Source organism: Leopardus geoffroyi, chromosome C1 (genome assembly GCF_018350155.1).
Source record: "Leopardus geoffroyi isolate Oge1 chromosome C1, O.geoffroyi_Oge1_pat1.0, whole genome shotgun sequence".
Lineage (NCBI taxonomy): Eukaryota > Metazoa > Chordata > Mammalia > Carnivora > Felidae > Leopardus > Leopardus geoffroyi.
Genome location: NC_059328.1, coordinates 160640733 through 160667046, shown reverse-complemented (window position 1 = coordinate 160667046; position 26314 = coordinate 160640733). Strand labels below are relative to the sequence as shown.

Sequence of the window (26314 nt, the reverse complement as noted above, 5' to 3'; positions counted from 1 at the left end):
TTACAGATGCTGTATGTGTAGCATATATAACAAATATTTTTGGTTTCAAATATTTTTTTCTCATTGCTCTTATAGGCAAGCCATTTTTATTAGGCCATATGTTTTTCTTTTTCTTTTTCTTTTTTTTTTAGAAGGTCTCTGTATATGTAGAAATCCATACATACATGTATACACACATATTACATGTCCATATCAGACATAATATAATTGAGTGCTTAATTATATCTGTTGTGAGCAAGAATAATATTTTAATGTCAACTTAGAATTTTCAAAGTACTTTAATATGCACCTGGTCACTTCTTGTGAAATAGGTAAATGAGGAAAAGAAGCTTAGAAAGGTTAAGTCTCACCCCAAATCACACAGCTAATACATGCTGCAGGTTTCATGTGAGCACCAAATATTTTAAGAACAATTCCTTTTGTTTGATAATGCTCTCTTGGAGAATCAAATCCAGGCCCTCTTCGTGTGTCAAAATAAATCTAGGTGAGCCTATTCAACTTTGTGATGACTTTTTTTTTTTTTTAATTACATTGTTATCTATATGATAAAGATGTAGTATATATCTGAGTATATAAACACATATGTGACTATTTAGGTGTAGTTAACATACCAAAAAATGAACAGATCTTAGATGTCAGCTCAGTGAGTTTTAACAATTGTGTATACCCATGAAATCACCACTCAAGACAAGATATAGAACATTTCACCTCAGAAAGCTAATTCATTCCTCTTTCTAATCAATCATTCCTCTGTTCCCCTAGGCAACCACTATTGTTTCTTCTTAGATTTCATATAAATGAAATCATACAAAATGCATCCTTTCATAGCTGGCCTCTTGTGCTGAACATGTTTTCAAGAGTCATCCTTATTATTGTGTGGGTATCAGTAGTTAGGTTTTGTTTTTAATTTTACTGAGTATTATTCCACTGTATGAATTGACCACAATTTGCTTATTTGTTCTTCTGTTGATGGACATTAAAAAAATTTTGTTAATGTTTGTTCATTTTTGAGAGAGAGAGAGACAGAGTGAGAGCAGTGGAGGGGCAGAGAGACAGGGAGACACAGAATCTGAAGCAGGCTCCAGGCTCTGATCTGTCAGCACAGAACCCAACACGGGGCTCGAACTCACAAACTGCGATTTCAGGACCTGAGCTGGTCAGTTGCTTAACTGACTGAGCCATCCAGGCACCCCCTGTTGATGGACATTTGAGTTTTTTCCAGTTTGTATCTGTTATAAATAAGGTTGCTGTAAACATTCTTGTATACATCTTTTTGTCAACATTTTTCACAGGTGAGTATTTAAGAGTAGAATAGGGTACAGGTTGTGTTCAATTTAAAAGAAACTGGGTTGCCCAGTCAGTTTAGTGGCTGACTCTTGATTTTGGCTCAGGTCATGATCTCATGGTTTGTGAGTTTGAGCCCTGCTTTGGGCTCTGTGCTGACAGCATGGAGCATATTTGAGATTCTCTTTCCCCCCTCTCTCTGCCCCTCCCCTGCTCTCTTTTCCTCTGTCTTAAAAATAAATAAATGTTTAAAAAGTTAAAAAAAAAAAAAAAAAAGAAACTGCTAATTGCTTCTTTGAAATGGATGGACCATTTTACAGTCTCAGCAGCAGTGTCAGATATTTGTAATTCCACATCCTCACCAACATTTGATATTGTTAGTCTTTATTTTATTTTATTTTATTTTATTTTATTTTATTTTATTTCTTTAGTATTTTTTAATATATATTTATTTTTGAGAGACAGAGTGTGAGAAAGTGTATGAGCAGGGGAGGGGCAGAGAGAGAGGGGGACAGAGGATCTGAAACAGGCTCTGAGCCTATAGACAGAGAGCCTGACACAGGGTTTGAACTCACAAACCATGAGATGATGACCTGAGCTGAAATCAAGAGCTGGCCGCTTAACCTCCTGAGCCACCCAGGCACCCCAAAGATTTTATTTTTTAAGTAATCTCTACACTCAGTGTGGGGCTCCAACTTACGTCCCTGAGATCAAGAGTTGTATGCTCTACTGACAGGCAGTCGGGCACCCCTAATTATTTTAGTCATTCAAGTTGGAGTGAAAGGATGTCTTTTTGTGGTTTTAATTTTCATCTCCCTGGTGTATAAAGACATTGATCATCCTTTCATGTGTTTTTTAGCTATTTGTATATCTTTTTTGGTAGTATCTGTTCAAAGTTTTCTGCTTATTTTTTATTAGGTTTTTATATTTTTTATCATTGACTTGTAGGAGTTGTTTATCCATCATGGATGTAGTCCTTTGTCAGATGTATGTATTGTGAATATTTTTCCCAGTCTGTGACTCATCTATTGTCTTAATGTGTCTGTGGGGTTTTTGTATTGAGGTATAATTGCCATATAACATATTAGTTTAAGGTGTACAACATGATTCGATGTTTGTACTTACTGTGAAATGATTACCACAAAAGTGTAGTTTCCCTGTCACCATAAAGTTACATAATGTGCAGTATAGTATTATTGTGTATAGTCACCATGCTGTACATTACATCCCAGTGACTTAATTATTTTATGCCTGGAGGTTTGTGTGTCTTGACCCCCATCTCCTATTTCACCCACCCTCCTTATCTCCCTACCTTCTGACAACCACCAGTCTGTTCTCAGCACCTATCAGTTTTGTTTTATTCATTTATTTTGTGTTTTAGATTCCACACATAGGTGAAATCATCCACTCATTGCCTTTCTCTCTATGCTTTATTTCACTTAACATAATATCCTTAAGGTCCATCCATGTTTCTACATGGCAAAATTTCATCTTTTTTTATGCCTGAGTAGTATCCCGTTGTAAACATACACCACATCTTCGTTATCCATTCATCCATTGATGGACACCTTGGTTGTTTCTATATCTTGGCTATTGTGAATAATGCTGCAATTAACATAGGGGTGCAAATATCTTTTCAAAGTAGTGTTTTGTTTTCCTTTGGATAAATACCCCAAAGTAATATTGCTATATATATGGTAGTTCTATTTTTAAGTTTATGAGGAAATTCCATACTGTTTTCCATAGAGGCTGTGCCATTTACATTCCTACCAATAGTGCACAAGCATTCCCTTTTCTGTCTGTCTTCACCAACACTGATTATTTCTTATCTTTTTGATAATAGTCAATCTGACAGGTGTAAGATAATATCTTATTGTGGTTTTGATTTGCATTTCTCTGATGATTAATAATGTTGAGCATCTTTTAATATGCCTATTTTACCACCTGTATGTCTTTTTTTGGAAAAATGCTATTCAGATGCTCTATCCATTTTTTTAATTGGATTTTTTGTTGAATTTATATGAGTTCTTTACATATTTTGGATGTTAACCCCTTATTGGATATATGGTTTGCAGATATCTTCTCCCATTGAAGTAGGCTGCCTTTTCCTTTTGCTGGTGGTTTCCTTTGCTGTGCAAAAGCTTTTTAGTTTGATGTAGTCCTACTTGTTTATTTTCATTTTTCTTGCCTTTGCCTTTGGAGTCAGATCCAAAACAATATTGCCAAGAGCAGTATCAAGGAGTATACCACCTATGTCTTCTTCTAGGAGTTTTTTTTTTTTTTAATAGTTTCTGCTCTTATATTTAAGTTACTACATTTTGAGTTAGTTTTGGTATTTGGAGTAAGAGAGTGATGGCAGCTTCATTCTCTTGCATGCGGCTGTGCTGTTTTCCTAATACCATTTATTGAGGAGACTGTCCTTTCCCTATTGCATATTCTTGCTGCCTTTACTGTAAAGTAACTAACCATATATGTGTGGGTTTATTTCTGGATTCTCTTTTTGTTCCATCGATCTATATGTTTTATGCCAATACTATACTGCTTTGCTTACTGTCATTGAAAAAAAAATTTTTTTAAACGTTTATTCATTTTTGAGAGACAGAGAGAGACAAAGAGAGAGCATGAGTGGGGAAGGGGCAGAGAGAGAGGGAGACACAGAATCCGAAGCAGGCTCCAGGTTCTGAGCTGTCAGTACAGAGCCTGACACAGGGCTTGAACTCACGAAATGCGAGATCATGACCTGAGCTGAAGTCAGATGCTCAACTGACTGAGCCTCCCAGGCACCCCTTGATTACTGTCATTTTTAAATATAGTTTCAAATCAGGGAGCTTGAGGTCTCCAGCTTTGCTCTTCGTTCTCAAGATTGCTTTGGCTACTCAAGATCTTTTGTGGTTCCATATAAATTTTAGGATTGTTGCTCCATTTCTGTGAAAATGCCGTGGGATTTTCATAGGGATTGAATTGATTGCTTTGGGTACTTTGGACATTTTAGCTGTATTAATTCTTCCAGTCCATGAGCACAGGATATCTTCCTATTTATTTGTGTCTTCTTCCATTTCTTTTATCAATGTAGGTTTTCTCATACAGGTCTTTCACTTCCTTGGTTAAATTTATTCCTAGGTATTTTATTCATCTTGATGGAATTGTAAATGGAATTGTTTTCTTGATTCCTCTTTCTGATAGTTCATTGTTAGTATGTAAAAACACAACAGGTTTTTGTATATTGACTTTGTATTCTGCAACTTTATTGTATTTGTTTAACAGTGTGTTGGTGGTCTACGGGGTTTTTTAATATATGAAATCCTCTCATTTGCAAATGATGATCTTTACTTTTTCCTTTCTAAACTGGATGCCTTTTGTTCCTTTTCCTTGCCTGATTTCTCTGGCTAAGATTGTCAATTCTATGTTAAATAAAAGTGGTGAGAGCAAGCATCCTTCTCTTGTTCCTGATCTTAGAGGAAATGGGAAATGCTTTCATTTTTTTCACCATTGAGTATGATGTTAGTTGTGGGTTTGTCATAAATGGATGCTGAATTTTGCCAGATGCTTTTTCTGCATCTATTGAGATGATCGTGTGATCTTTAGCTTTCATTTTGTTAATGTGGTATATCACAATGACTGATTTGCAGATGTTAAACCATCCTTACATCCTGGAATAAATCCCGCGTGATCATGGTATATTATTTTCTTAATGTATTTTTGAATTTGGTTTGCTAATATTTTGTTGGGGATTTTTACATCTATGTTCATCAGGGATTTGGGCCTGTAATTTTCTTTTTTTGTGGTGTTCTTGTTTGGTTTTTGGTATCTGGATAATGCTGGTCTCCTAAAATGAAATTTTGAAGCATTCCCTCCTCTTCAGTTTTTTGGAACTTAGAGAAAGGATAGGTATTAGTTCTTCTTTAAATGTTTTGTAGAATTCACCAGTGGAACCATCTGTTTCTGGACTTCTGTTTGTTGGTAGGTTTTTGATATCAAGTCAGTTTTCTTCTTAGTAATCAGTCTATTCACATTTTCTGTTTTCTTGATTCAGTCTTGGAAGACTGAATGTTGTATGTTTTTAGGAATTTACCCATTTTTTTTCACGGTTGTCCAATGTTGGCATATAATTGTTCATAGTAGTCTTTTATGATCCTTTGTATTTCTTTGTTATCACTTGTTACTTCCTGTCTTTACAAATTTTTTTTTTTATTTAAATCCAAGTTAGTTAACATGTAGTGTAGTAATGATTTCAGGAATAGAATTTAGTGATTCATTGCTTACATATAACATCTAGTGCTCATCACAACAAGTGCCCTTCTTAATGCCCAACACTCATTCAGCCCATCCACCCCCCCCAACACCTTGCCAGCAACCCTCAGTTCTCTGTATTTTAAGAGTCCCCATTAAATGTGTTTTTAATGTTTATTTATTTTTGAGAGAGAGAGACAGAGCTCAAGAGGGGAAGGCCAGAGAGAGGGAGACACAGAATCTGAAGCAGGCTCCAGGCTCTGAGCTGTCAGCACAGAGCCCGACGTGGGGCTCGACTCAGGGACTGCAAGATCATGACCTAAGCCAAAGTCAGATGCTTAACTGACTGAGCCACCCAGGCACCCCTCTCCCTCTCTGGTTTTATCTTATATTTGCTTCCCTTCCCTTATGTTCATCTGTTTTGATTCTTAAATTCCACAAATGAGTGAAATCATATGATATTTATCTTTCTCTGACTAATTTCGTTTAGTATAATGCACTTTAGTTCCATCCACGTTGTCGTAAATGGCAAGATTTCATTGTTTTTGATCACCAAGTGATATTCCATTGCATATATATGCCACATCTTTTTTATCCAGTCATTGGTCGATGGGCATTTGGGCTCTTTCCGTACCTTGGCTATTATTGATAGTACTGCTATAAAGATTGGGTGCATGTACCCCTTAATGTAACTTCCTGTCTTTTATTTCTATTTTTATTTATTTGGGAAGCCTTTTTTTTTTTTTTAATTAATGTAGCTAAAGGTTTATCAGTTTTGTTTATCTTTTCAAAGAACCAGCTCATAGTTTCATTGATCTTTTCTAGTTTCTTTTTAATCTTATTTATTTCTGCCTTAATATTTATTATTTCCTTTCTTCTTCTAACTTTGGGCTTCATTTGTTCCTAGTTCCTTTAGGTGTAATGTTAGATTGTTTATTTGAGATTATATTTCTTGTTTTTTGAGGCAGGTCTGTATCACTCTGAACTTCTTATATCTGCTTTTGCTACATTCCACAGATTTTGGTGTGTTGTATTTTCATTTTCATTTGTATCAAGGGATTTTTAAAATTTTTACTTAGATTTCTTTGTTGACCCATTGGTTATTCATAGCAAGTGATTACATCTTCACATCTTTGTGATTTTTCCTTTTTTATTTTTTTGTGATTGATTTCCAGTTTTGTTGTGGTCTGAAAAAATGCTTGATAGGGTATCAGTCTTGTTAAATTTACTGAGACTTGTTTTGTGGCCTAACTTGTGATCTCACCTAGGGAATGTTCTGTGTGCACTTGAGAAGAATGTATGTTCTGCTGCTTCTTTGTGGAATGTTCTATATATGTTTATATATATATATGTGTGTGTGTGTGTGTGTATGTATATATATATATATATATATATGTATGTATGTATCTGGTCTAATGTATCCTTCAAGGCTGATTTTTCCATTTTTATTTTCTGTTGAGGTGATCTATCCATTAATGTAAGTGGGGTATTAGAGTCTCCAAATATTATTGTATTGCTGTTGATTTTTCCCTTTGGGTCTGTTAATATTTCCTTTATATATTTAGGTGCTTCTATGTTGAGTGCATAAATATTTACAAATGTTACATATTCTTGCTGTATTGACTCTTTTGTCATAATATAATGCTATCTTTGCTTGATTAACAGTGTTTTAAAGTTTGTTTTGTCTGATAAGTATAGCCACTCTGGCTTTCTTTTGGTTTCCATTTGCATGAAACATCTTTTTCTGTCCTTTCATTTTCAGTCTGTGTATGTCCTTACATTTGAGATGAATGTCTGGCAAGCAGCATATAGATGGGTCTTGTTTTTTTATCCATTCAGCTTCTTTATGTCTTTCAGTTGAAAAATTTAGTCCATTTATGTTTAAAGTAATTACAAGTAGGTGTGTGCTTATTGACATTTTGTTAATTGTTTTCTGGCAGTTTTGTAGTGACCTTCTGTTCTTCTTGTTCTCTCTTCTTGTGGTTTGGTGCCTTTAGTGTTATGTTTAGATTTCATTTTCATTATCTTTTGTGTATCTACTATAGGTTTTTGCTTTGTGATTACCATGAGGCTCACCTATATCAGCCTGTATGTATACTAGTCTATAATTTTTTAATGTTTATTTATTTTTAAGAGAGAGAGAGAGAGAGAGAGAGAGAGACAGTGTGAGTGGGTGAAGGGCAGAGAGAGAGGGAGACACAGAATCTGAAGCAGGCTCCAGGCTCTGAGCTGTCAGCACAGAGCCCAATGTGGGGCTCGAACTCGTGAACCGTGAGATCATGACCTGAGCCGAAGTTGGACTTAACTGACTGAACCACCCTATACTAGTCTATTTTATGTTGATAACAAGTTATGTTTGAATGCATTCTAAAATTCTATGTTTTTACTACGCTCACCTCCAATTTTATGTTTTTGATGTCACATTTTGTATCTTCTTATTCTGTGAATTGTTGTAGTTATTTTTACTGCTTTTATCTTTTAACCTTCATGCTAGCTTTATAAGTCATTAGTCTACTACCTTTGCTGTACATTTACCTTTACTGGTACAGTATTTACTTTCATATGTTACTTTGTTACCCAACCAGTACCCTTTCTTTTCAGCTTAAAGAAGTCCCATTAACATTTATTTTTAGGCCACTTTAGCAGTGATGAGCTCCTTTAGTTTTTGCTTGTCTGGAAAACTTTACCTCTCCTTCAATTCTGAATGATAATCTTGCTAGCTAGAGTATTCTTCGTTGGGAGATTTTGCTTTCAGCACTGAATATATCATTGCCATTCCCTTATGGCCTGCAAAGTTTCTGTTGAAAAATCTGCTAATAGTCTCATGGAGTTCCCTTCTATATAACAGGTTCTTTTTCTGTTGCTGCTTTTAAGATTCTCTCTTTAACTTCTGAGATTTTAATTATAATGTCTCTTGCTTTGAATCTCTTTGGCTTCATCTTATTTGGAACTCTCTGGGCTTCCTAGATCTGGGTGTCTGTTTCCTTCCCCTGGTTAGGAAAGTAGTCAGCCATTATTTCTTCAAATAAGTTATGTCTCTTTCTCTCTCTTTTTTCCTTCTAGGAGAATTTTGTTTTGCTTGATGTTGTGCTATGAGTCCCTTAAGCTATCTTCACTTTTTTCCTTTTGCTGCCCTGTTTGGTTGAGTTCTACTGCCCTGTCTTCCTGGTCACTTATCCTTTTTTTCTGCTTCATCTGGTCTGCTCTTGAATCCATCTAGTTTATTTTTCAGTTCAGTTATTGTGTTTTTCAGCTCTGTAACTTCTTTTTTGTACTTTTTTACATTATCAGTCTCTTTATTGAAGTTGCTTCATCTATTCTATCAAGATTGGTGAGCATATTTATGATCATTACTTTGAACATTTTATCAGGTAAGTGACTTCTCTCCATTTCATTAAGATTGTTTCTTTCATTAGATATTTTTTTCCTGGAATTTTATCATATTATTTCATTTAGGACATATTCCTGTATTTCCTCCATTTGTTTGACTCTGTTTGTTTCTCTATCATAAGCAAAACAGCCATCTCTCCCAGTCTTGAAGAAGTGCTCATAGGAAGACGGGATGTGTTTCTATCTGCTGTCTTTGTACCCTGGGGGTGGTAGTCTGTCAGGAACTGTCTCTCCAATTGTTTTAGTCCTATGGACCCCAGAAATGCAGGCCTCCTGACCACTACAGCCAGATGCTTGTCAAGGGGCATCCCCTGTGCAGACTGCTTATACCCACTTGCTTTGGCAGGGCCACAGGAGAGGGCAGGGCCAGGGCAAGCTCACTTGCCAGGTTTAGCAGGACCAGGGCTACAGAAGAGGGCAGGCCTGGGGTAAGGCTGCCCACTGGGTTTAGGCAGGGCAAAGCTGCAGAATAGTGCAGGGTCAGGGCAAGTGATGCTAGCAAGGAGAGGAAGAATGCAAGACTGATGCCTACCAGTGCCAGCACTAGCAAGGCAGGAGAGTGCACAACCTGTCCCCAGAGAGGATTCCAACAGACCCTTGTCCTTCCAGCAGATACTTTATGTCTAGCCTATGGATCTCTTTCACATATGGTCTAGGTGCCCTTTAAGCTGCTTCTTTTACACTGGGTCCCAGGGTGAGTGAGTATGTGCACAAGCCCTTCAAAAGGGGAGTCTCCGTTTCCTTCAGCGCTTGGGTCTCCTGGAAGTGAGCCTCACTGGTTTTTAAAGTCAGACATTTTGGGGGGCACTTGGGTGGCTCAGTTAGTTGGGCATCCGACTTCGGCTCAGGTCATGATCTCGCGGTTCGTGGGTTCGAGCCCCATGTCGGGCTCTGTGCTGACAGCTCAGAGCCTGGAGCCTGCTTCGGATTCTGTGTCTGTCTGTCTGTCTGTCTTCTCTCTCTCTCCCCCTCTCTCTTCCTCCCCTCCTCATGCTCTCTCTCTCTCTCAAAAATGAATAAACATTGAAAAAAATAAAAATAAAAATAAAGTCAGGCATTTTGGGAACTTGTCTGTCTAGTACAGGTCCCAAGGGTTGGGGTACCTGATATGGGGCTCGAACCTCTTGCTTGTCAGGGATACACTCTGTATTTGTGATTTCACTCTAGAATGGGTGGGGTTTTTGGCAATACTGCATCTCTGCCTATTATACCTATCTCCATGTGGCCTTTTTATCTGTTGTGGAGGAGCTGTTGAGCTAGTTTTTAGGTCTTTTTTGGAGAGAATTGTTCCATATGTAGTTGTAGATTTGGTGTGTTCTGGGTTTTCTCATACCACCATGTTGACCTGCCCACTCTGTGGTTGTTTTTTCAAAGAAAAGTTTACGTAGAGTTTCTTAGACATATCTGTAAACTTAAATGGGAAAAAAATTAATGTCTTTAAAGTCAAAAACGCAGAAGGTTTAACAGTCTAAATAGACTAACCTATATGTAGTTTTTAAACATCTCTCTGGTAAGTACCTGTTTTTATGTTTAAACTCTAACCAGAGCACTTACCTGCCTGATCACATTAACTCTTTCAGGGAGTGTATACTTCTGAATGGGTAGAAGTCATACAACTCAGGGTGTATTTATTGTTCAGCAGAAGGCTAGTGTAATCTTAATGTGTTTCAGATATTCTTAGCCCTATGTGAACATACCTCCTGAACAACATGTCCCTTCCCTTGATATCTTGCTTTCAGTCTACGGTGCTCTCACATTAGTGCACAAGAGCTCTGTGAGGTATATTGGGCTGTTGTTGGGATCCCTATTGTCATATAGGAAACCAAGGAATGGGAAGGGTATGACCTATCAAGGGTTACAAAGTCAATGACACTATAGGTCAACAAACCTAGAATCTTTCCACTCTTCCATGCTTCCTCCCTTCAGTCTATGCATGCACACACTGTAGGTGTAGCAAGAGGTCCATTTGTTAGTTGGAGCATCTACTGACCCTAGGGCCAAGATTTGTAGCTAGCCAGCTCATTATACTGTGTCTTCCTCAACAAGCTGAGTTTGCACATCTCTAAAGAGTTGTTTGGGAGCAGTCTCTCCACCTCCCATCCCCCCAATCAGTGTGTTCCCAACTTGATGCTTGCATATTTATGTGAACACATACATATGTGTACAAGTTCAAAGTCCATATATATTCATGTCAGAGGGGCTCATGATAGATACACAGATTCTGACTCTTCCTTTACTCTCGTTAGAGGTATGTGTAGTTTTATCTATTCATATCTTAACACCCTCACGTTTTTAGTGACTCAACAATGAGCAAATTGTACTTTAGTCCTTTTAAGTCATCATGGTCCTAGGCTATTTTAGAAAGAACCATTAATATTTCCCATTGCTTTATAAAATATGTAAGAATGGTTGATGGTATCTGAGACAGTCACTGTCTGTTCCTATACTTCTGGACTCAGTCCTGGTGACAGTTAATTCTGTGACTTTTATTTGTTTGGCTATTTTAAATGCACATAGTTTGTACATCTGCTCAAGTTCCTGGTGTGGCCTTAAACTGAAATTAGATTTTCATCAATATCTGTAAGGAAAGACTTTATAATGAATTGTTCAGATTGTGGTTAGAGGGAAATATTTCCAAACTACAGGAGAAACAGATCAAAGAAGAAAGTAAACAGGAGACTTGGCACGAGCAGGGCCAGGTCCTCCTGCCTCTTTGTGGACTCTGCCCCTGGGGCAGGATTGTGAGGGCAGGAGGTTGAGCAGGCCTGATCCTGCGTGCAGCCCCTTGGCCTCGGGCACATCAGAGGCTTGGTGACATCTCAGTTTTCCATCCTTTTTTCCTGAATTTTGCTGTCCACTTTAGTTGGTTTATTTTCTCATTAAGAAAAAATTTATGTGACACAAGATTGAATGGAAGTGTTTACATTCTTTCTCTTTCTGTTATCTATAGATAACCTTCATTCAAGGTTTGTCATTTGTGTCATTTGTAATTCAATTCTAGAACAAAGAAACGACAACTTAGTACTGAAAAGTGAAAGCTTCTAAAACAGTTTTAATATCAATGCTTGCTTCTCTCTATAAAAATAGGCAGCAAATTTGAAGAGGTAAATTTAGCAAGTAGAAGTTTACAAGTTAATTTTGGTGATTTGATGAGTGAAACAAGTTCCTCAAAGGTATTGTATGGAGTGGTGTTATCTAATGTAAGCATCAGTACAAGGAGCAGCAGGATGGCAGATGAGACCGTGTCCATTTAAGACTGTATAGCTGTGTATCATCATAATTTAATTTGAAATTTTATATATCTTGGTGTCTGTTATTTCAGATCACTATCTATATTTGGTTAGATTGTTTGATGTTTATACCTAAATAGATGGATAAGCCTGTTTAAAGTTTTGGATCCACAGATAACTAGCGCTAACTAGTTTTTAAAATGCATTCAACGTATATAAATTACCAAATTTATTATGGGGAAGAATGTGTGAAAGAGGACATAGTCTATAAAAGAAGTCGTTGTTTCTAAGACCAGTTCTGTTTCTCATTATTTTTTTCTATTTTTTGTTTTTGAGCAGTTAATACATTTCATGATTCAGAATTTAAAAGGTACAATAGGATATGCTTTCAGGTACACATTTCTCTTTCCAGGAGGCAACCAATATTTTCATCTCTAAGCCATTCTAGTTTTGATGAACTTAGGTTAATTTTGACCTATTGGTCATCAGCGGATACCTATATTTTATGTTTTGTTTACGTTGGCATGATTTTATTATGATCCTATTACGTGATCAAGAGCATATAATTGTTTCCACTTAACTCTTTCCTTACTTGGGCATTTACATTCTTTTGTTTAATTTATTGCTCTTTAAAGTAGCAAACATAGGGGCGCCTGGGTGGCGCAGTCGGTTAAGCGTCCAACTTCAGCCAGGTCACGATCTCGCGGTCCGTGAGTTCGAGCCCCGCGTCGGGCTCTGGGCTGATGGCTCAGAGCCTGGAGCCTGTTTCCGATTCTGTGTCTCCCTTCCTCTCTGCCCCTCTCCCGTTCATGCTCTGTCTCTCTCTGTCCCCCAAAAAATAAATAAACGTTAAAAAAGTTAAAAAAAAAAAAATAAAGTAGCAAACATATTTGCGTATTTGTAAAAAGCAAAACATATGGACATATTTGTAAAAATACACTTTTTATTCTATTGTAAAGTTATATTTTTATTTCACAATTTAACACTTCTGAAATTCAGCATATTCAATGATTATATTTATTATAACCAGGGTTTTTTCCCTGTGAAAAGCTGTTTTTAATGTAATAATATTACTTAAAATCAGTAGAGCCTTAAAATAGAAATGATATTTTCCTATATTTGTGTTTCAGAGTGGAAACAATTAAGAATGTGATAAAACCTGGGGCACCTGGGTGGCTCAGTCGATGAGTGTCCAGCTCTTGGTTTTGGCTCAGATCATGATTTCACAGTTTCATAGGTTCAAGCCCTACATCGGGCTCTGCTCTGGCAGGATGGAGCCTGCTTTGGATTCTTTCTCCCTCTCTGCCACTCCCCGATTCGCACTGTCTCTGTCTCTCTCAAAATAAATAAATAAACTTCAAAAATTTTTTAAAAATGTGGTAAAACATAATCTTTGTTCTGGGTCACTAGATTTCTTACTAGAGCAATTGAATTAACTGCAGATTTTATCCCCCCATCTCATGTCCCCAGTTTAGGTCAATCTCAGAGTTCGGAAAAGGACAGCACATATTTGCCATGTGTGTTTCCCTTTAATTGTTACCAAATACCCAAAGTTTTAGACAACTTAAATAGTCATTTTTATTATTTTTTAAATTATTCAATGTTTCTGGATAGTATTTGCCTACATATTCCTGGGTCTATCATAAAATATAAGTAAATTTTAATAAATATCATAGAATATAAATAAATATAATAAAATACAAAAGTAGAAGTTTTACCGCATATACAGACTTGTGCAATTGCTAGATGTTTTCCTCCTTCAAATATAGTAGAGTATGTAGGTGTGAATGAAACTCATAGGTATGTGCCTTGCTATAGTGTCATTGCTTTGTTGTTTATATGCTCGCTTGTCAGATGTATGTATAAATCCAAATCCGTTTAGTTTTGTCATTACGTCCAGTGCATTGTCAGGACTTTGTATGCATTCTGGGTAACAGATCTTCAAAGCACACAACAGTTAATGTGTTACACGTTACATGTACACTGAGAAAGAAACGTGAAGAGTTGTTAAAGGAGTGCAAATCTCAGTAAACTGGCAGTTATTTCCAGAAGGGTGTGGCGAGCCGGGGAGGAGGAAGTGTGGGTTGGGAGACTGCTGGTTGGAATACTCTTGCTCTGTGGGATGTTTTAATTTACTAATGATTAAAAACATGGAAGAACTTTGTATTTATTTAAACATGATGTCCATATTTAATGTGAGGATCACCCAAGGTTTGACATCATCTGGTGGTGACAAAGTTTGGGGGTTATAATCAAAATTTGTGTTTCTATTATTATTTGTTTAATTCTGCTTTAGTTGAGAACGTAAGGTGCATTTTCCCAAAGATGGTCTTTGCAACCATTATTTAAACAAGAGATTTCAGGGAAGTAGTAAACTTTTTCAATTCGTTTGGTCTTTAATACTAGCTGCAGGAGCAATTACTTGGATTATCATTTTAACATAATTTTTTACCTAGCAATCCTTTTGAAAGTATTGTTTGCTTAGATTGAAACATTGAAATGCTTCCTTCTGCCTGCAGTGCAACAGATTAAAAGAGAGGGAAACACAGGCAAATCAACATGTAAAATTGGGTCACGTATCATTCGGGGACTTGTGTGCTAGTGGTCTGGATTGTCGACTTGGGAGCTGCAGGAGACCCAGAGAGAGACAGCAAATTGCTCGCCCCCTGAGCTTGGTGGACAAAAAGGGGATTAGGGCCCTGGGGGATCCAGGACAGTAAGCTGCCCACGAAGTGGAAAGGAATCTCGTGTCATTGTTGGCAGTCGTGGATGTCATGGATGGGAGTGAGGGGTCAGGATTGGAACAGGTGTAGTTGAGGGATTTCCAGCTCCGGCCAGTTAGCAGAATGGCTGAGACTTGCTGCCCCGTGAAAGTAGGGCTGGAAGGACTGTGGGTTTTAGATAAATGAACAGGGATGGGGGTGAAGGTAGACTGTTGGGTTTTATGGGTATTGTTTGCAATATTTCTATACCTGTGGAACTATAGTGCCCCAGTGAGGCCTTTCCTTTTTCCTGATTCACATGTGACTTGCTGTTGCAGTGAAGTTACAATTATAGAATATAATTATGACTATATGAATATGGTTATGATCGTGTAGTATAAACAGCTACAGTTCAGATGAAGATGTGCAAATGAGATTTTTTCACTTCATGGAGATATATATATTTATTTATGTTTTAACAAATGTATTTTTATGTATTCATACACATACACACACCCATATACATTTTTTACTTACAAAAACCAAAAAAAAAAAAAAAAAAAGTTGGTAGCAGTTTTGTTAAACATTCTTCTTTTTTTTTTTCCTCAACTAGTTAACAGATTTCAGATGCAAATACACCCTCATTATCCAAATTCAAATCCCTGTCACTCACCACCATTGTGGAGTGTGGCTTTGATTTGCCAGTTTTGTACTCGTGGTAACTAGAGGTTCCACTTCCTAGCAGAGTTTTTCTGGTTTTGTCTTAATACTGAACGTGTCTTTCTACATTCTCTCCTTTTAGCTGTGTATCTGTCTCTAGAGTTTTGCTCAGGATAATATATTTTAGAATTTGAACCATGGGAGACTTTTCCCCTCTGACTTAAGGCACGTCTGTGGGGGCGAAGTTGTGTTAATTGCTTTACAATCCACGGCAGTGGAAATGGGTGGCTGAGCTAAAAAGAATGATTGATAAGAAAAGAAAAAAAAACAACTGTAGATTCAAATTTTACCTCCAGCTTACAAAAGATACCAACCAGTCTTCTACCATCACTTTCCCTTTCATTGGGGAACTCCCCACTGCCTCATCTGGCTTCACTTTTGTTTTCCAAATGAGTTTATTAGTTTTGCCATTTTGGGTGCTGAGTTGACTCTGGAAAAACTGGTCTGAGAAATACTCCTGACATTTCAGATAGAAACAAACCCAGACATAGATTGACTTGAATTTGGGACCATCCCTGTGGGCCCCTCCATTATTGGCCGAAGCGTGGGACTCTCAGTCTCCTGTGAACAGGGAAGAGTAAAGTGGTACCATGTAGAGGCTTTTCTGGATTTTTCTTGGTTACACTGTCAGTCGGTCTCTGATTTGGAAATCTGCTTCTGTCTCTCCTCCCTTGCCTACAGGCTGGCGGCTCTCAAGTCATCTTTACTAATCCATTGGAGATAGTAAAGATTCGCCTGCAGGTAGCTGGAGAAATCACCACAGGACCCAGGGTCAGTGCCCTGAATGTACTCCGGGACCTGGGACTTTTTGGTCTGTATAAGGTGGGTAGATTCCCTTGGGTTATCTCAGTAGACAGCTTATAATGTACTCAATAGAACCGTGAAAGAATGTGGAAACCAGGCTTCTCCCTCCAAACTGGAAAAGTAATTTTGTCCAGCAGGGTAGTCCCTTGAGTACAAAATCAGACAAAAAGAAAAAATCAGGACACTTCTATTAGAGGCAGTGGGATATACAAACACACTCTCCTGTTGTCATCTTCAGGCTTTTATGAGGCTGCCAGCAGGGAGGCCAGCACTGCAGACCTGCTGGCTTTAGGCTCACAGCCTTTTATTTGACCACAGGTTTGGGAAAAGTTTCTTCGGTGTTCTCTTTGGGCTGTTTTAGGACTTCAAAATAGTCTTGTGTTTATTTTGAGTCTGAGTTATCTCTATTGTTATCTTCCCAGTAGGAGCTTCTGTTTGTCTTAATAATTTGACCACAGTGAAACAGTAGTAGAGTTTGGTAGAATTCAGGTCTTAAGAAGTTAAGTGGTAGGATTTGTCAATAATGAATTCCATTAAAAAAAAGAAAAAAAAACCCCGAGTGTACTGTACTTTAGCAGAATGCCAGTCAACAGATTCCTTCCCTGCAGGTATACTTACTCCCATCATTACAGATCAGATGTAATGGAGCAGAAGCTATTATTTTTCTTAAACAAGGAAGAGTATTTCTTTCCATTCTTTTGCCTGGTATAAGAGGGGAATACGTAAATTTAGCTGCTATTAGACAACTGTGTTTCCACAGCATCTGATTTATTTATAGGTCTGTTGCTGTAGAAATGTGTAAATTGGCTTCTGGAGCTGCAAATTAGAAATTAGAATTTCTCTAGATTAGATTCACACAGGTACAGGGCTCTTGGGAGACCAGTAAACCAATGATGCTTGAATCTTGGGAGAGTTCTGTATACATTCCCTCCCCTTCACCCGCAATTTCCATCCTTTTTTTGGAATTACCTTTGAGAGCTAAATTTATTGATACTGTTTCTGTCTGTATCATTCTTCAGAGAGTTCTTGGAATTTTTTTTTTTTTTTTAATGTTTGAGTTTGTCTTTTGAAAACAGAACCATGAGGGAAACAAGTGCCAAAGACAGTGTATTTGCCTGGCTAGATAAAGCCCTAGGCAGTAGAATAGCATGGGCTACTAACCAAGCTGAGGGAGGCATTTATTGTGAGCTTTCTACTCCCGTGGAAACTTCCGCTAAAATAATTTGTCCTAGTTCCCCACCCCCGCCCCTCCTCTGCTGTTCAGGACATGGGGGCCGAGGAGGGAAGATTGGTGGTTTCTTTTTTCCCCTTTTGTAGAATAGTCACCTTTCTTTTCCACTGCCATTGTCTGTAGCTTCTTAACTGGTACTCCATGGGTTCTAAGCTGTGTAGATCGAATTGGTGAATTGTTAGAACTGTGGGCTGCCTTTGCTGGTTACTTTGGAATCAAGCTATTAACCTTGGGTTTCCAAGTCTGTTGCCACTCATATCCTTCCCCATTGCATCCACCAAAGCCACACGGAACAAGCAGCCTGGAAGTTTGAGAATTAAATTTTTTTAACCTTAGAATCTGTATCTGGGGGTGCCTGGGTGGCTTGGTTGAGCGTCCAACTTTGGCTCAGGTCATGATCTCACATCTCATGGGTTTGAGCCCTGCGTTGGGCTCTGTGCTGATGGCTCGGAGCCTGGAGCCTGCTTCAGATTCTGTGCCTCCCTCTGTCTCTGCCCCTCCCCTGCTTGTGCTCGCTTTCTCTCTCTCTCTCTCTCTCTCTCTCTCTCTCTCTCTCTCTCTCTCAAAAATAAATAAACATTAAAAAATCTCAATCTGTATTGGAAATGCCAGAAAATTCTTAGTTATCAGGATAACATCATTACCCACTTAATGAACTCTAGGACTCGAGTCCACAAGCCTTTCTCAAACTTTGAGCCATGTATATTTGTCTATTCTCCTCTCGCCACCCCACCCCCCCGCCCCCCATTTCTATTCCACATCAGTCCCCATGCTGTTTGAGGGAATACCTAATACTTGTCACCCTGGATCCCTTATGGGCATTCATGGCCCTGTTTACATAACTGTTTTGCACTATTTCCTCACTTGTGACAGGGTGCCAAAGCGTGTTTCCTCCGAGACATTCCCTTCTCTGCAATTTATTTTCCTGTTTATGCTCATTGTAAACTACTTCTGGCTGATGAAAATGGACACGTGGGAGGTATAAATCTCCTTGCAGCTGGAGCCATGGCAGGTAACTAGAATTTTCTTTTTTAAACCAAAGAACTCTTCCCCCATTCTCTTTAAGAAGTACAGAATCTCTGTGTACCGTCTGCCTTTATTTCTGGAAGGGTTATTGTTTGTATCTGACTTAGTTTAAATATGATCACTTTTTTTCCTTTGTGGGATGTGCTCTAATTCTGATGAGAGTTAATTACATTTGCATACTGTGGATAAACAGCATAATGCAGCTTAGCAACTCAGAGCCAAATTAGATCTGCCCATCTAAATTGGGCTTTCATCATTAATGTGCACCTCCCATGCCCCTGAAACCTTGGGTGTAGCCAAGCTAAGCATTAAGGTGGAAAAATTCTTCATCAAATCAGTTGCTTCATTGTATCTTATGTGATGCCCAGGTCTAGCCTGCCTCACTTGCTATTTCTGCATGTTGGAGTCCCCATGATTTGCCTTAGAACTTGAGCTTTCCTCATGATACTGTCGATGTTCCTTCTACCGTCATTCTAATTAGATCAAAATAAGCAGTACTTTCCCAGCAAACTACCCCATACTCAAATGGGCATCTCTTCTCTGTCCTTTAACACTTTCTTTAATAATACTTGTTTGCGTAAGTTTTATCTTCTGTACTAGGCTGGGAGCTTTTTGCAGGGAGGAGTTTTATTTTCTTTATCCTTACTATCCCTTCGTGGCCAGCATGGTAATAATAGGAGCTCAAAAAATGTCAGTGGGATAAATGAAAATCTTCATCTGGTCTAAGTTCCCAAATTAGACACAGAAGAAATTCCGTCTGAAAGAGGAGCCTAACACATGCAGGAAGGTACTAAGATGTTTTCTTTTGATCGCACAGGGCTAGCCTTCCTCTTGAAGGAGCTGACTGGGGATAGTAGGGGAGGACCACGTGTCCTTGGCTGCACCGGCACTCAGAAATGACAGAGGAAGGAAAAGGCATGTGTTTGCTCTCCATTACTGCTGGTCAGAGATAGAAACATGATATACACAAACCCAAATGGAGTCCCCAGGTGCTGGTGTAGGTCTAACTGCCTGGACTCATGGTGCCGTATAGCTCTCACTGGGTTCGTTCTCCTCTGGTGCCCTGGCTATACAGCAGAACAGCCTGAGCACTTCCTGAAGTGTGGGGTGCATATGGTGGGGTTCTAAGGGTGTTGGGATGGATCATGTTCTTGTCCTCACCCACGATGACAGGGAATGACTTGTGATGGTTAAAAAACTCTCCAGGGAGCTCTGAGTCCTTATTTGGGATCTACCAAATCCCGTGTCCTCTGGCCTTTGCTATTTCATGCAACTGCACATTTGAAAGCCAGAAAAACTATCTGCTCTGTCTTGGCACTGAGTGCTCATCCAGCCTCTTTTGGGTACTCACCAAAGGCTCCCAGTTTTAAATGGGGCCAGGAAATTTTCCCTCCAGACTTTGGCCTGTGCTTTCCAGTCAGCAGCAAAAAACCAGCCAAAGAACAGTCTAATCGTGGACAGGCATTTTGCCAACAGTTGATGGAACCAAGGAAACATTTCCATGGAACTGTCAGCACCAACTTTTTGCCCACAGATACTCGATGTCAAGTTTTCATAATGGAAGATGATTTTTTCTTATTTTTTTTCCAGTAAAGCCTTGCTGGCAGGGCCTGAGAACATTTAGAATTCAGAACATTCCAAAGACAGGCAGTTTTCCTTGTTTCATCTGAATACGGTGCAGGGCCATGTGGAAGGGGGGGTATTCGCATCATCCTGTAACAGGCTCCCACAAAGTCCACTAGCTCCACCTGCCTGGTGATGATTCAGTGATATTCAGGCCATTTGAATATCTTCCCCCTGAGGAAGGTTATCTTGCTCCTTTATTCCCTGCTTTGTTTTATGTGAAAGACGTGGTTGTGAAATCCATTTTGGGTGTCCCGTTGCTGATCAATCTCAGCATGACCCCAGGGAGCTCACGCACGGGGGATAGATAATAAGGCCTTTTGATGATCGGTTCTCATATTGTTCCTTAACTGGTTGCCTGGCTGCCTCTGCTCCAATTGTAATGACTTCTGTCATGTAAGCATGTCTGAAAGGAGTCCCAGTCAACTCTTGAGTTAGCCCTCAAACAGGTGAGTGGATATGAGTACTGACAGTCACCTTGCACAGTAAGATGACAAGAATCAGCAAAAACCACTGGTTTGTTGTCAGGTACATTTAACATCTCATTAAATGGACAGTGTCCTCATTTCTTACTATATACATAAATACTTGTGTCTTATTTACCAAAAAAAGGAGGTAAAATAATTGAAACCTAAAGAGGAATACTTGGGAATCATCCTGGTAATATTGCTGCATTTTTTCCTGTCACAGTTCTTTGGGATCATGCAGTGTAGAGTGATTTTCCTAATTCATAAAGAAAAAAGAATTCTGTTCCACACTGAAGCAGCTAGTAGGCTTATGTGTCCTTTTTTCCATGAGTGCCCAGGCATCTATTTAAGAAACTTTGAGTTAGAGCAGTTAAAGTTGCTAATTGTATTGTTAGATGTTAGCAGTATGTCTGTTCTTTATAAGGTACTTTGGATAACTTACATGTGCCTTTCTCCTGAAAGGTGTGCCTGCTGCTTCTCTGGTGACCCCCGCTGATGTCATCAAGACAAGATTGCAAGTGGCCGCCCGTGCTGGCCAGACGACATACAGTGGTGTCATTGACTGTTTCAGGAAGATACTCCGGGAAGAGGGGCCCTCAGCATTTTGGAAGGGGACTGCAGGTAGGGACTAGGGCCGTGCAGAATGGCTGTCTGGTGTTAGGGACCTGCTCCCATTACTCACTGGTCGGCTTTGCCACAGCCATGTTAAGTATCCCCACTCCCATCTTTTTCAGCTCGAGTGTTTCGATCTTCTCCCCAGTTTGGTGTTACCTTGGTCACCTATGAACTTCTCCAGCGGTGGTTTTACATTGATTTTGGAGGCCTGTAAGTGCAGCTATTCAACTCCTTGTAAAAGAAAGCACCAAAATCAAAGTAGGCCTTTGGCCTACAAAGGCATTTTTGAAACTATTAGAAACTAGGAGGACAGAGAATCCTACAGGACCAGTGCATTTAAAACAAACAGTGGGCTTGGGGTGCCTGGGTGGCCCAGTTGGCTACGCATCCAACTCTTGATCTCAGCTCAGGTCTTGATCTCGGGGTTGTGAATTCAACCCCTGCGTGGGACTGCACACTGGGCACAAAGCCTATGTAAAAAAATAAATAAATAAAACAAACAATGGGCTTGAGAAGCTTCAGTATCAGGGGAGTGAGACCTTGGTAGGGGGACATCATACACAGTATTAAGCAGTTACTTGGGGAAAGTGAAGGCAAGCAGCAAATTAAAATGTTATGTGAATAAATTATCTTTTTTAGTATAAGCAAATACTGAGCTTCATGGATCTAGGTCCTTATTATTTGAATTTATTATATGGTCTTTTAACCAGAAGTAATGTAAATTTGTGTTAGTAACGTTTTAATGAACTTTGTTTCAAAGGCTTCATCAAGCCCTTTCATACCTCCAAGACTTCATTATTCACCATAATTTATGACTAGATAGGTATAGGTGTTCTTAGAGCTAACAAACAGGAAAAAAAGAGAGGTTATGCCCATGGACATAATCACTGGTGAGATCTAGGTCAGAAATTGGGCCACTTGAAGTCTGTTCTGAGAAGAAAAGGAACTACTTGTTGAATCTGCTGAGGGGGGAAGGTTGTACCCGAGCAAGTACTTATCAGCTTTTCAGCAGATGATCAAATCCCGTATCTGGGTCTTCACCTCCTAAACCTTTGACCCCCTTTCTTGCTCAGAGGCCAAATAGGAAATTAGCTGTTGAACCAAGAAGTAGAGGGACTTAAACAAAGGAAGTAAGAATAGTAGTCTCACAATTCCAGGCTTTTCTATGCTTTCAGATTGTGTAAAAGTAAGATTTCTCTCTATTTCTCTTTAAATTTAGTAATAATTCATGAGTTTACTATTTAAAAAGTTAGCTTTAAAAATTTTTTTTTTTATTATTTTGAGAGACACAGAGTGTGGGCAGGGGAGGGGCATAGAGAGAGAGGGAGACACAGAATCCGAAGCAGGCTCCAGGCTCCTAGCTGTCAGCATGGAGCCCGACGTGGGGCTCAAACTCACAGACTGTGAGATCATGACCTGAGCCGAAGTCGAACGCTCAACCAATTGAGCCACCCAGGCGCCCCAAAAGTTAGCTTTTTAAACTATGTCAGAATAAAAGAAAAATATAAACTTTTTATGACTAATTTATGCTTAGTACAGAAAATTTGGAAAATGGAAAAGTGTAAAAGAGAAAGTCACTCATGGTCCTGTTTCCCAGAGAGTTTTAATATTTAAGTGTATTTGTTTCTGATCTTTTTTCTGTGGACCTATTTATAAATTGAGACCACCAAAAAAAATGTGAATGTGTTGCTTTCCAAGCAGCTATAAATCATAACAAACGTAGCATAGATGACCAGGAACTATTCGGACGAACACTCCTCTTTGTGGCACATGGGTGAGGCTGAAAGTGTTCTCCCGTCCTCATGTGCCGTCCTCATCAGTCTTGAGCGCACTAACCATTAGCTTTTTCCTATCAACAGCAAGCCCTCTGGCTCAGAACCAACACCTAAGTCACGCATCGCAGACCTTCCTCCTGCCAATCCTGATCACATCGGTGGATACAGACTGGCCACAGCCACTTTTGCTGGCATTGAAAACAAGTTTGGCCTTTATCTCCCCAAATTTAAAGCTCCTAGTGTTGCTGTGGTTCAGTCAAAGGCAGTGGCGGCGGCCGCTCAGTGATGAGACAACCACTGAGTGTGGCAAAATGGTTGCCCTGGAGAGAGGGGCCTCGAAGAGCAGCCCTGTAATGTATCCAGTCAGCTGCATGGTGCTGACTGAGCTGAGGAGTCAAACTATTCTTTCTATATGACATATACATATATTTGTTTATAAAGTAATCATTTGCCCAGGAAAAAGCGACAACGCAGTTTCAAGCTTTAGTCTTAAGTGTTGAAATGTTTTCTAAGCCTTGGCATGAATTAGTGTTCTAGACTGCTTTGCACAGCTTGCACTTATAGTGACTGTACATATTGTACATCTTTGTACAGAGACATCTTGGCACCTCATCCCAACAAATCACGTTTATAGAATGTAATGCGGTTCTAAGTGGCTTGAAATGTACAGAATGTTTTGAAAGTGTTTTATTAAGAGTCACACAAAAATAAATGTATTAAAATTAAATTCATTCTCTTATTGGTGACTTATGGAAATAAAGCATCAATATTGGATGTATTTAATTCCCAGCTCGTTTTCCATTCTGGAATAAAAAGGTATTTGCTGATAAGGAGGCATAATGAGGCCAAGTGCTTACACCATTGAATAAGAGATCCTTGGAAGATGCATGCTAGTAGATGCCAGAGGACCAGACTAATGACTTGTGTGTGCTGATGTGTTTCCATTTGTATTTAATATGTGTATAGATTCTCCTCTGTTCATCAATCAAAAGGCATTTCCTAGACAGCTCCTCTCCTGTCAGTGGGCATACGGAAATAGGGATGTCTCCAGCATTACTGGCTTAGTTTTGCTTTCCTCTGACACAGCAAGGCAAGGGCCTAGCTTTTAAGATTAAAAGATACTTTGGCAATTTTCCTTCATATGGACGTGTTTCCAATCAAAAATAAAATGCACACCAAAATGTATGCATGTAGTTGGATTTTCCTTCATAAATACTCTGATAGTGCTTTTTATTTTGATTCATTACCAGTTCCAAAGAACTCATGATCAGGAATCCCTCTCTCCCACTTCTGTAAGAAAGTATTTGATTTGGAAAGGGCTCTGAGAGTGAGGGGAGGGAGGACGATAAAGAGAAGCTGTATCTTGGGATTTTTAGCAGGGTCTAGGTTCTTCCTTATGAATCCAAATACAAACTACTTATTCCAAAAGTCACTCACCCAGGATGTGATTACTAATTTAGATCTGAACATGCATCTTGACAGCCACATCTACACTTTGCTGTGCTTGTGATTTGATGTGTACGTCAGAATTTACTTTAGCAAAGTGCTTTGGGAAAACATTATTGCTATTGCCGATAAGCCGGGATAGGAGAATGTATGCAAATATTTTCAAGGGACAAACTTGGAGATAGACCAAGTCACTTAGTATCCTACACAACACTCATTACTTGATGGCTGACAGGTCTGTAACACAACTATAGGCACTCTCAGGCCCTCCAGCAACAAAAGACTTAGCTTTGAAAGCAAGTTATTTCCAAATGTATTCAGTTCTCATTGGAATGGAATAAACAACAATACAGTTGTTCACTATTGCCACCTGTTAAAAATACGCGAGTAGCCCATGGATATGTTCTTACAAAAGATTCATAGAATATCTGTGCATATAATTGACCTTTGAACAACTTGGGGGCTAGTGGTACCAACCCCCTGTGCAGTGGGAAATGGGCATATAACTTTTGACTCCTGAAAACTTAACTACTAATAGCTTACTATTGACCAGAAAGAAGGCTTACTGATAACAGGATCAATTAGCACATATTTTATATGTATTAAATACTGTATTCTTGTAATAAAATAAGCTAGAGCAAAGAAAATGTTAAGAAAACCATAACACAGTACTGCATTGACGAAATATAAGTAGACCACACAGTTCAAACCCAAGTTGTTTGTAGGTCAACTATATAGAGAAAGATGTGAAAGTGCCCTCTTTACCCCGCTTCTCCCTTTACCACTTGCTTCCTGAGAGGTAATCACTGCTAATAGGTTAGAGTCTAAATTTGTAGTTTGTTTTTCATACATCTATATAAAGATATATGTACATATTTATATTTTAAAAACAGGATTATGCTATGTATGTATTGTTCTGTGACTGTCGTTCACTTAATATCTTTGAGATCTTTCCATGCCAATTCATAGAGATTTATCTTAATTTTTAATAGCTGCGTAGTATTCCATAGTATGGTTATAGACACTTTTAGTAAATACTCCCTTATTGACATTCATTTTTTTTTTTTTTTTTTTTTACTACTGCAAGAACTGCTGCAGTGAATGGTACACATCTTTGTACATGTATTTTGAGTACATGTGCTAATATTTCATTAGCGTATTTGAAATTCGGACTGATAATTCACAAGATAATATGGGTTTTACATTGATGTCTGTATTGCCACATTGTTCTTCAAAAAGGCTTTATTGATTTACTTTCCTACTGACAGCATATAAGAATGCCTATTTCTTTGTAACCTCAGAAAAAATGGGTATTATCAGTCTTACCTTTTAGGTAAATCATGATGGGTGATCACCGTGGTTTTAATTTTTGTTTTCCTAATTACTAATGAGGTTGAATGTCTTTTCATATTTACTGGCCATTTGTATATTTTCTTATTGTGGAATATACAGAAAGTACATGAGACATACGTGTGTGTATGTATATACACACATCTTTTAAAATCATAAAGTGAACACTAGTGTAACTACCCTGTCAAGAAATAGAGTATTTCTAACACCTCTGAAGTTCCCACATGATTCTACCCATCACACTCCTTCTCTCTTCTTTAACACCAGTCCTATTCTTCATTTCTTTATAGTTTTACACCCATATATACATCCCTAAATACAATATTTAGTTCATTTTTGAAATTTATGAGTCAAGTTATATTACAGACTTTGAGACTTCTTTTGCTAAAAATGTTTATAAGATTCATCCATGTAATTGTAT

At 38.6% G+C, this 26314-nt stretch overlaps 1 protein-coding gene across 6 annotated transcripts in view; it reads left to right on the top strand.

Annotated features, from left to right (window-relative positions):
* Positions 1-24282, top strand: part of SLC25A12 (solute carrier family 25 member 12) — a 207081-nt gene extending 182799 nt beyond the window's left edge. For all 6 annotated transcript variants that reach the window (XM_045480199.1, XM_045480196.1, XM_045480195.1 and 3 more), the window contains 5 exons: positions 16238-16378; positions 18465-18603; positions 21170-21328; positions 21442-21532; positions 23182-24282. In XM_045480199.1, the coding sequence (XP_045336155.1) occupies positions 16238-16378; positions 18465-18603; positions 21170-21328; positions 21442-21532; positions 23182-23383 (732 nt within the window). In that variant the 3' untranslated portion in view covers positions 23384-24282. The remainder of the gene's footprint in view (positions 1-16237; positions 16379-18464; positions 18604-21169; positions 21329-21441; positions 21533-23181) is intronic.
* Positions 24283-26314: the final 2032 nt, after the last annotated feature.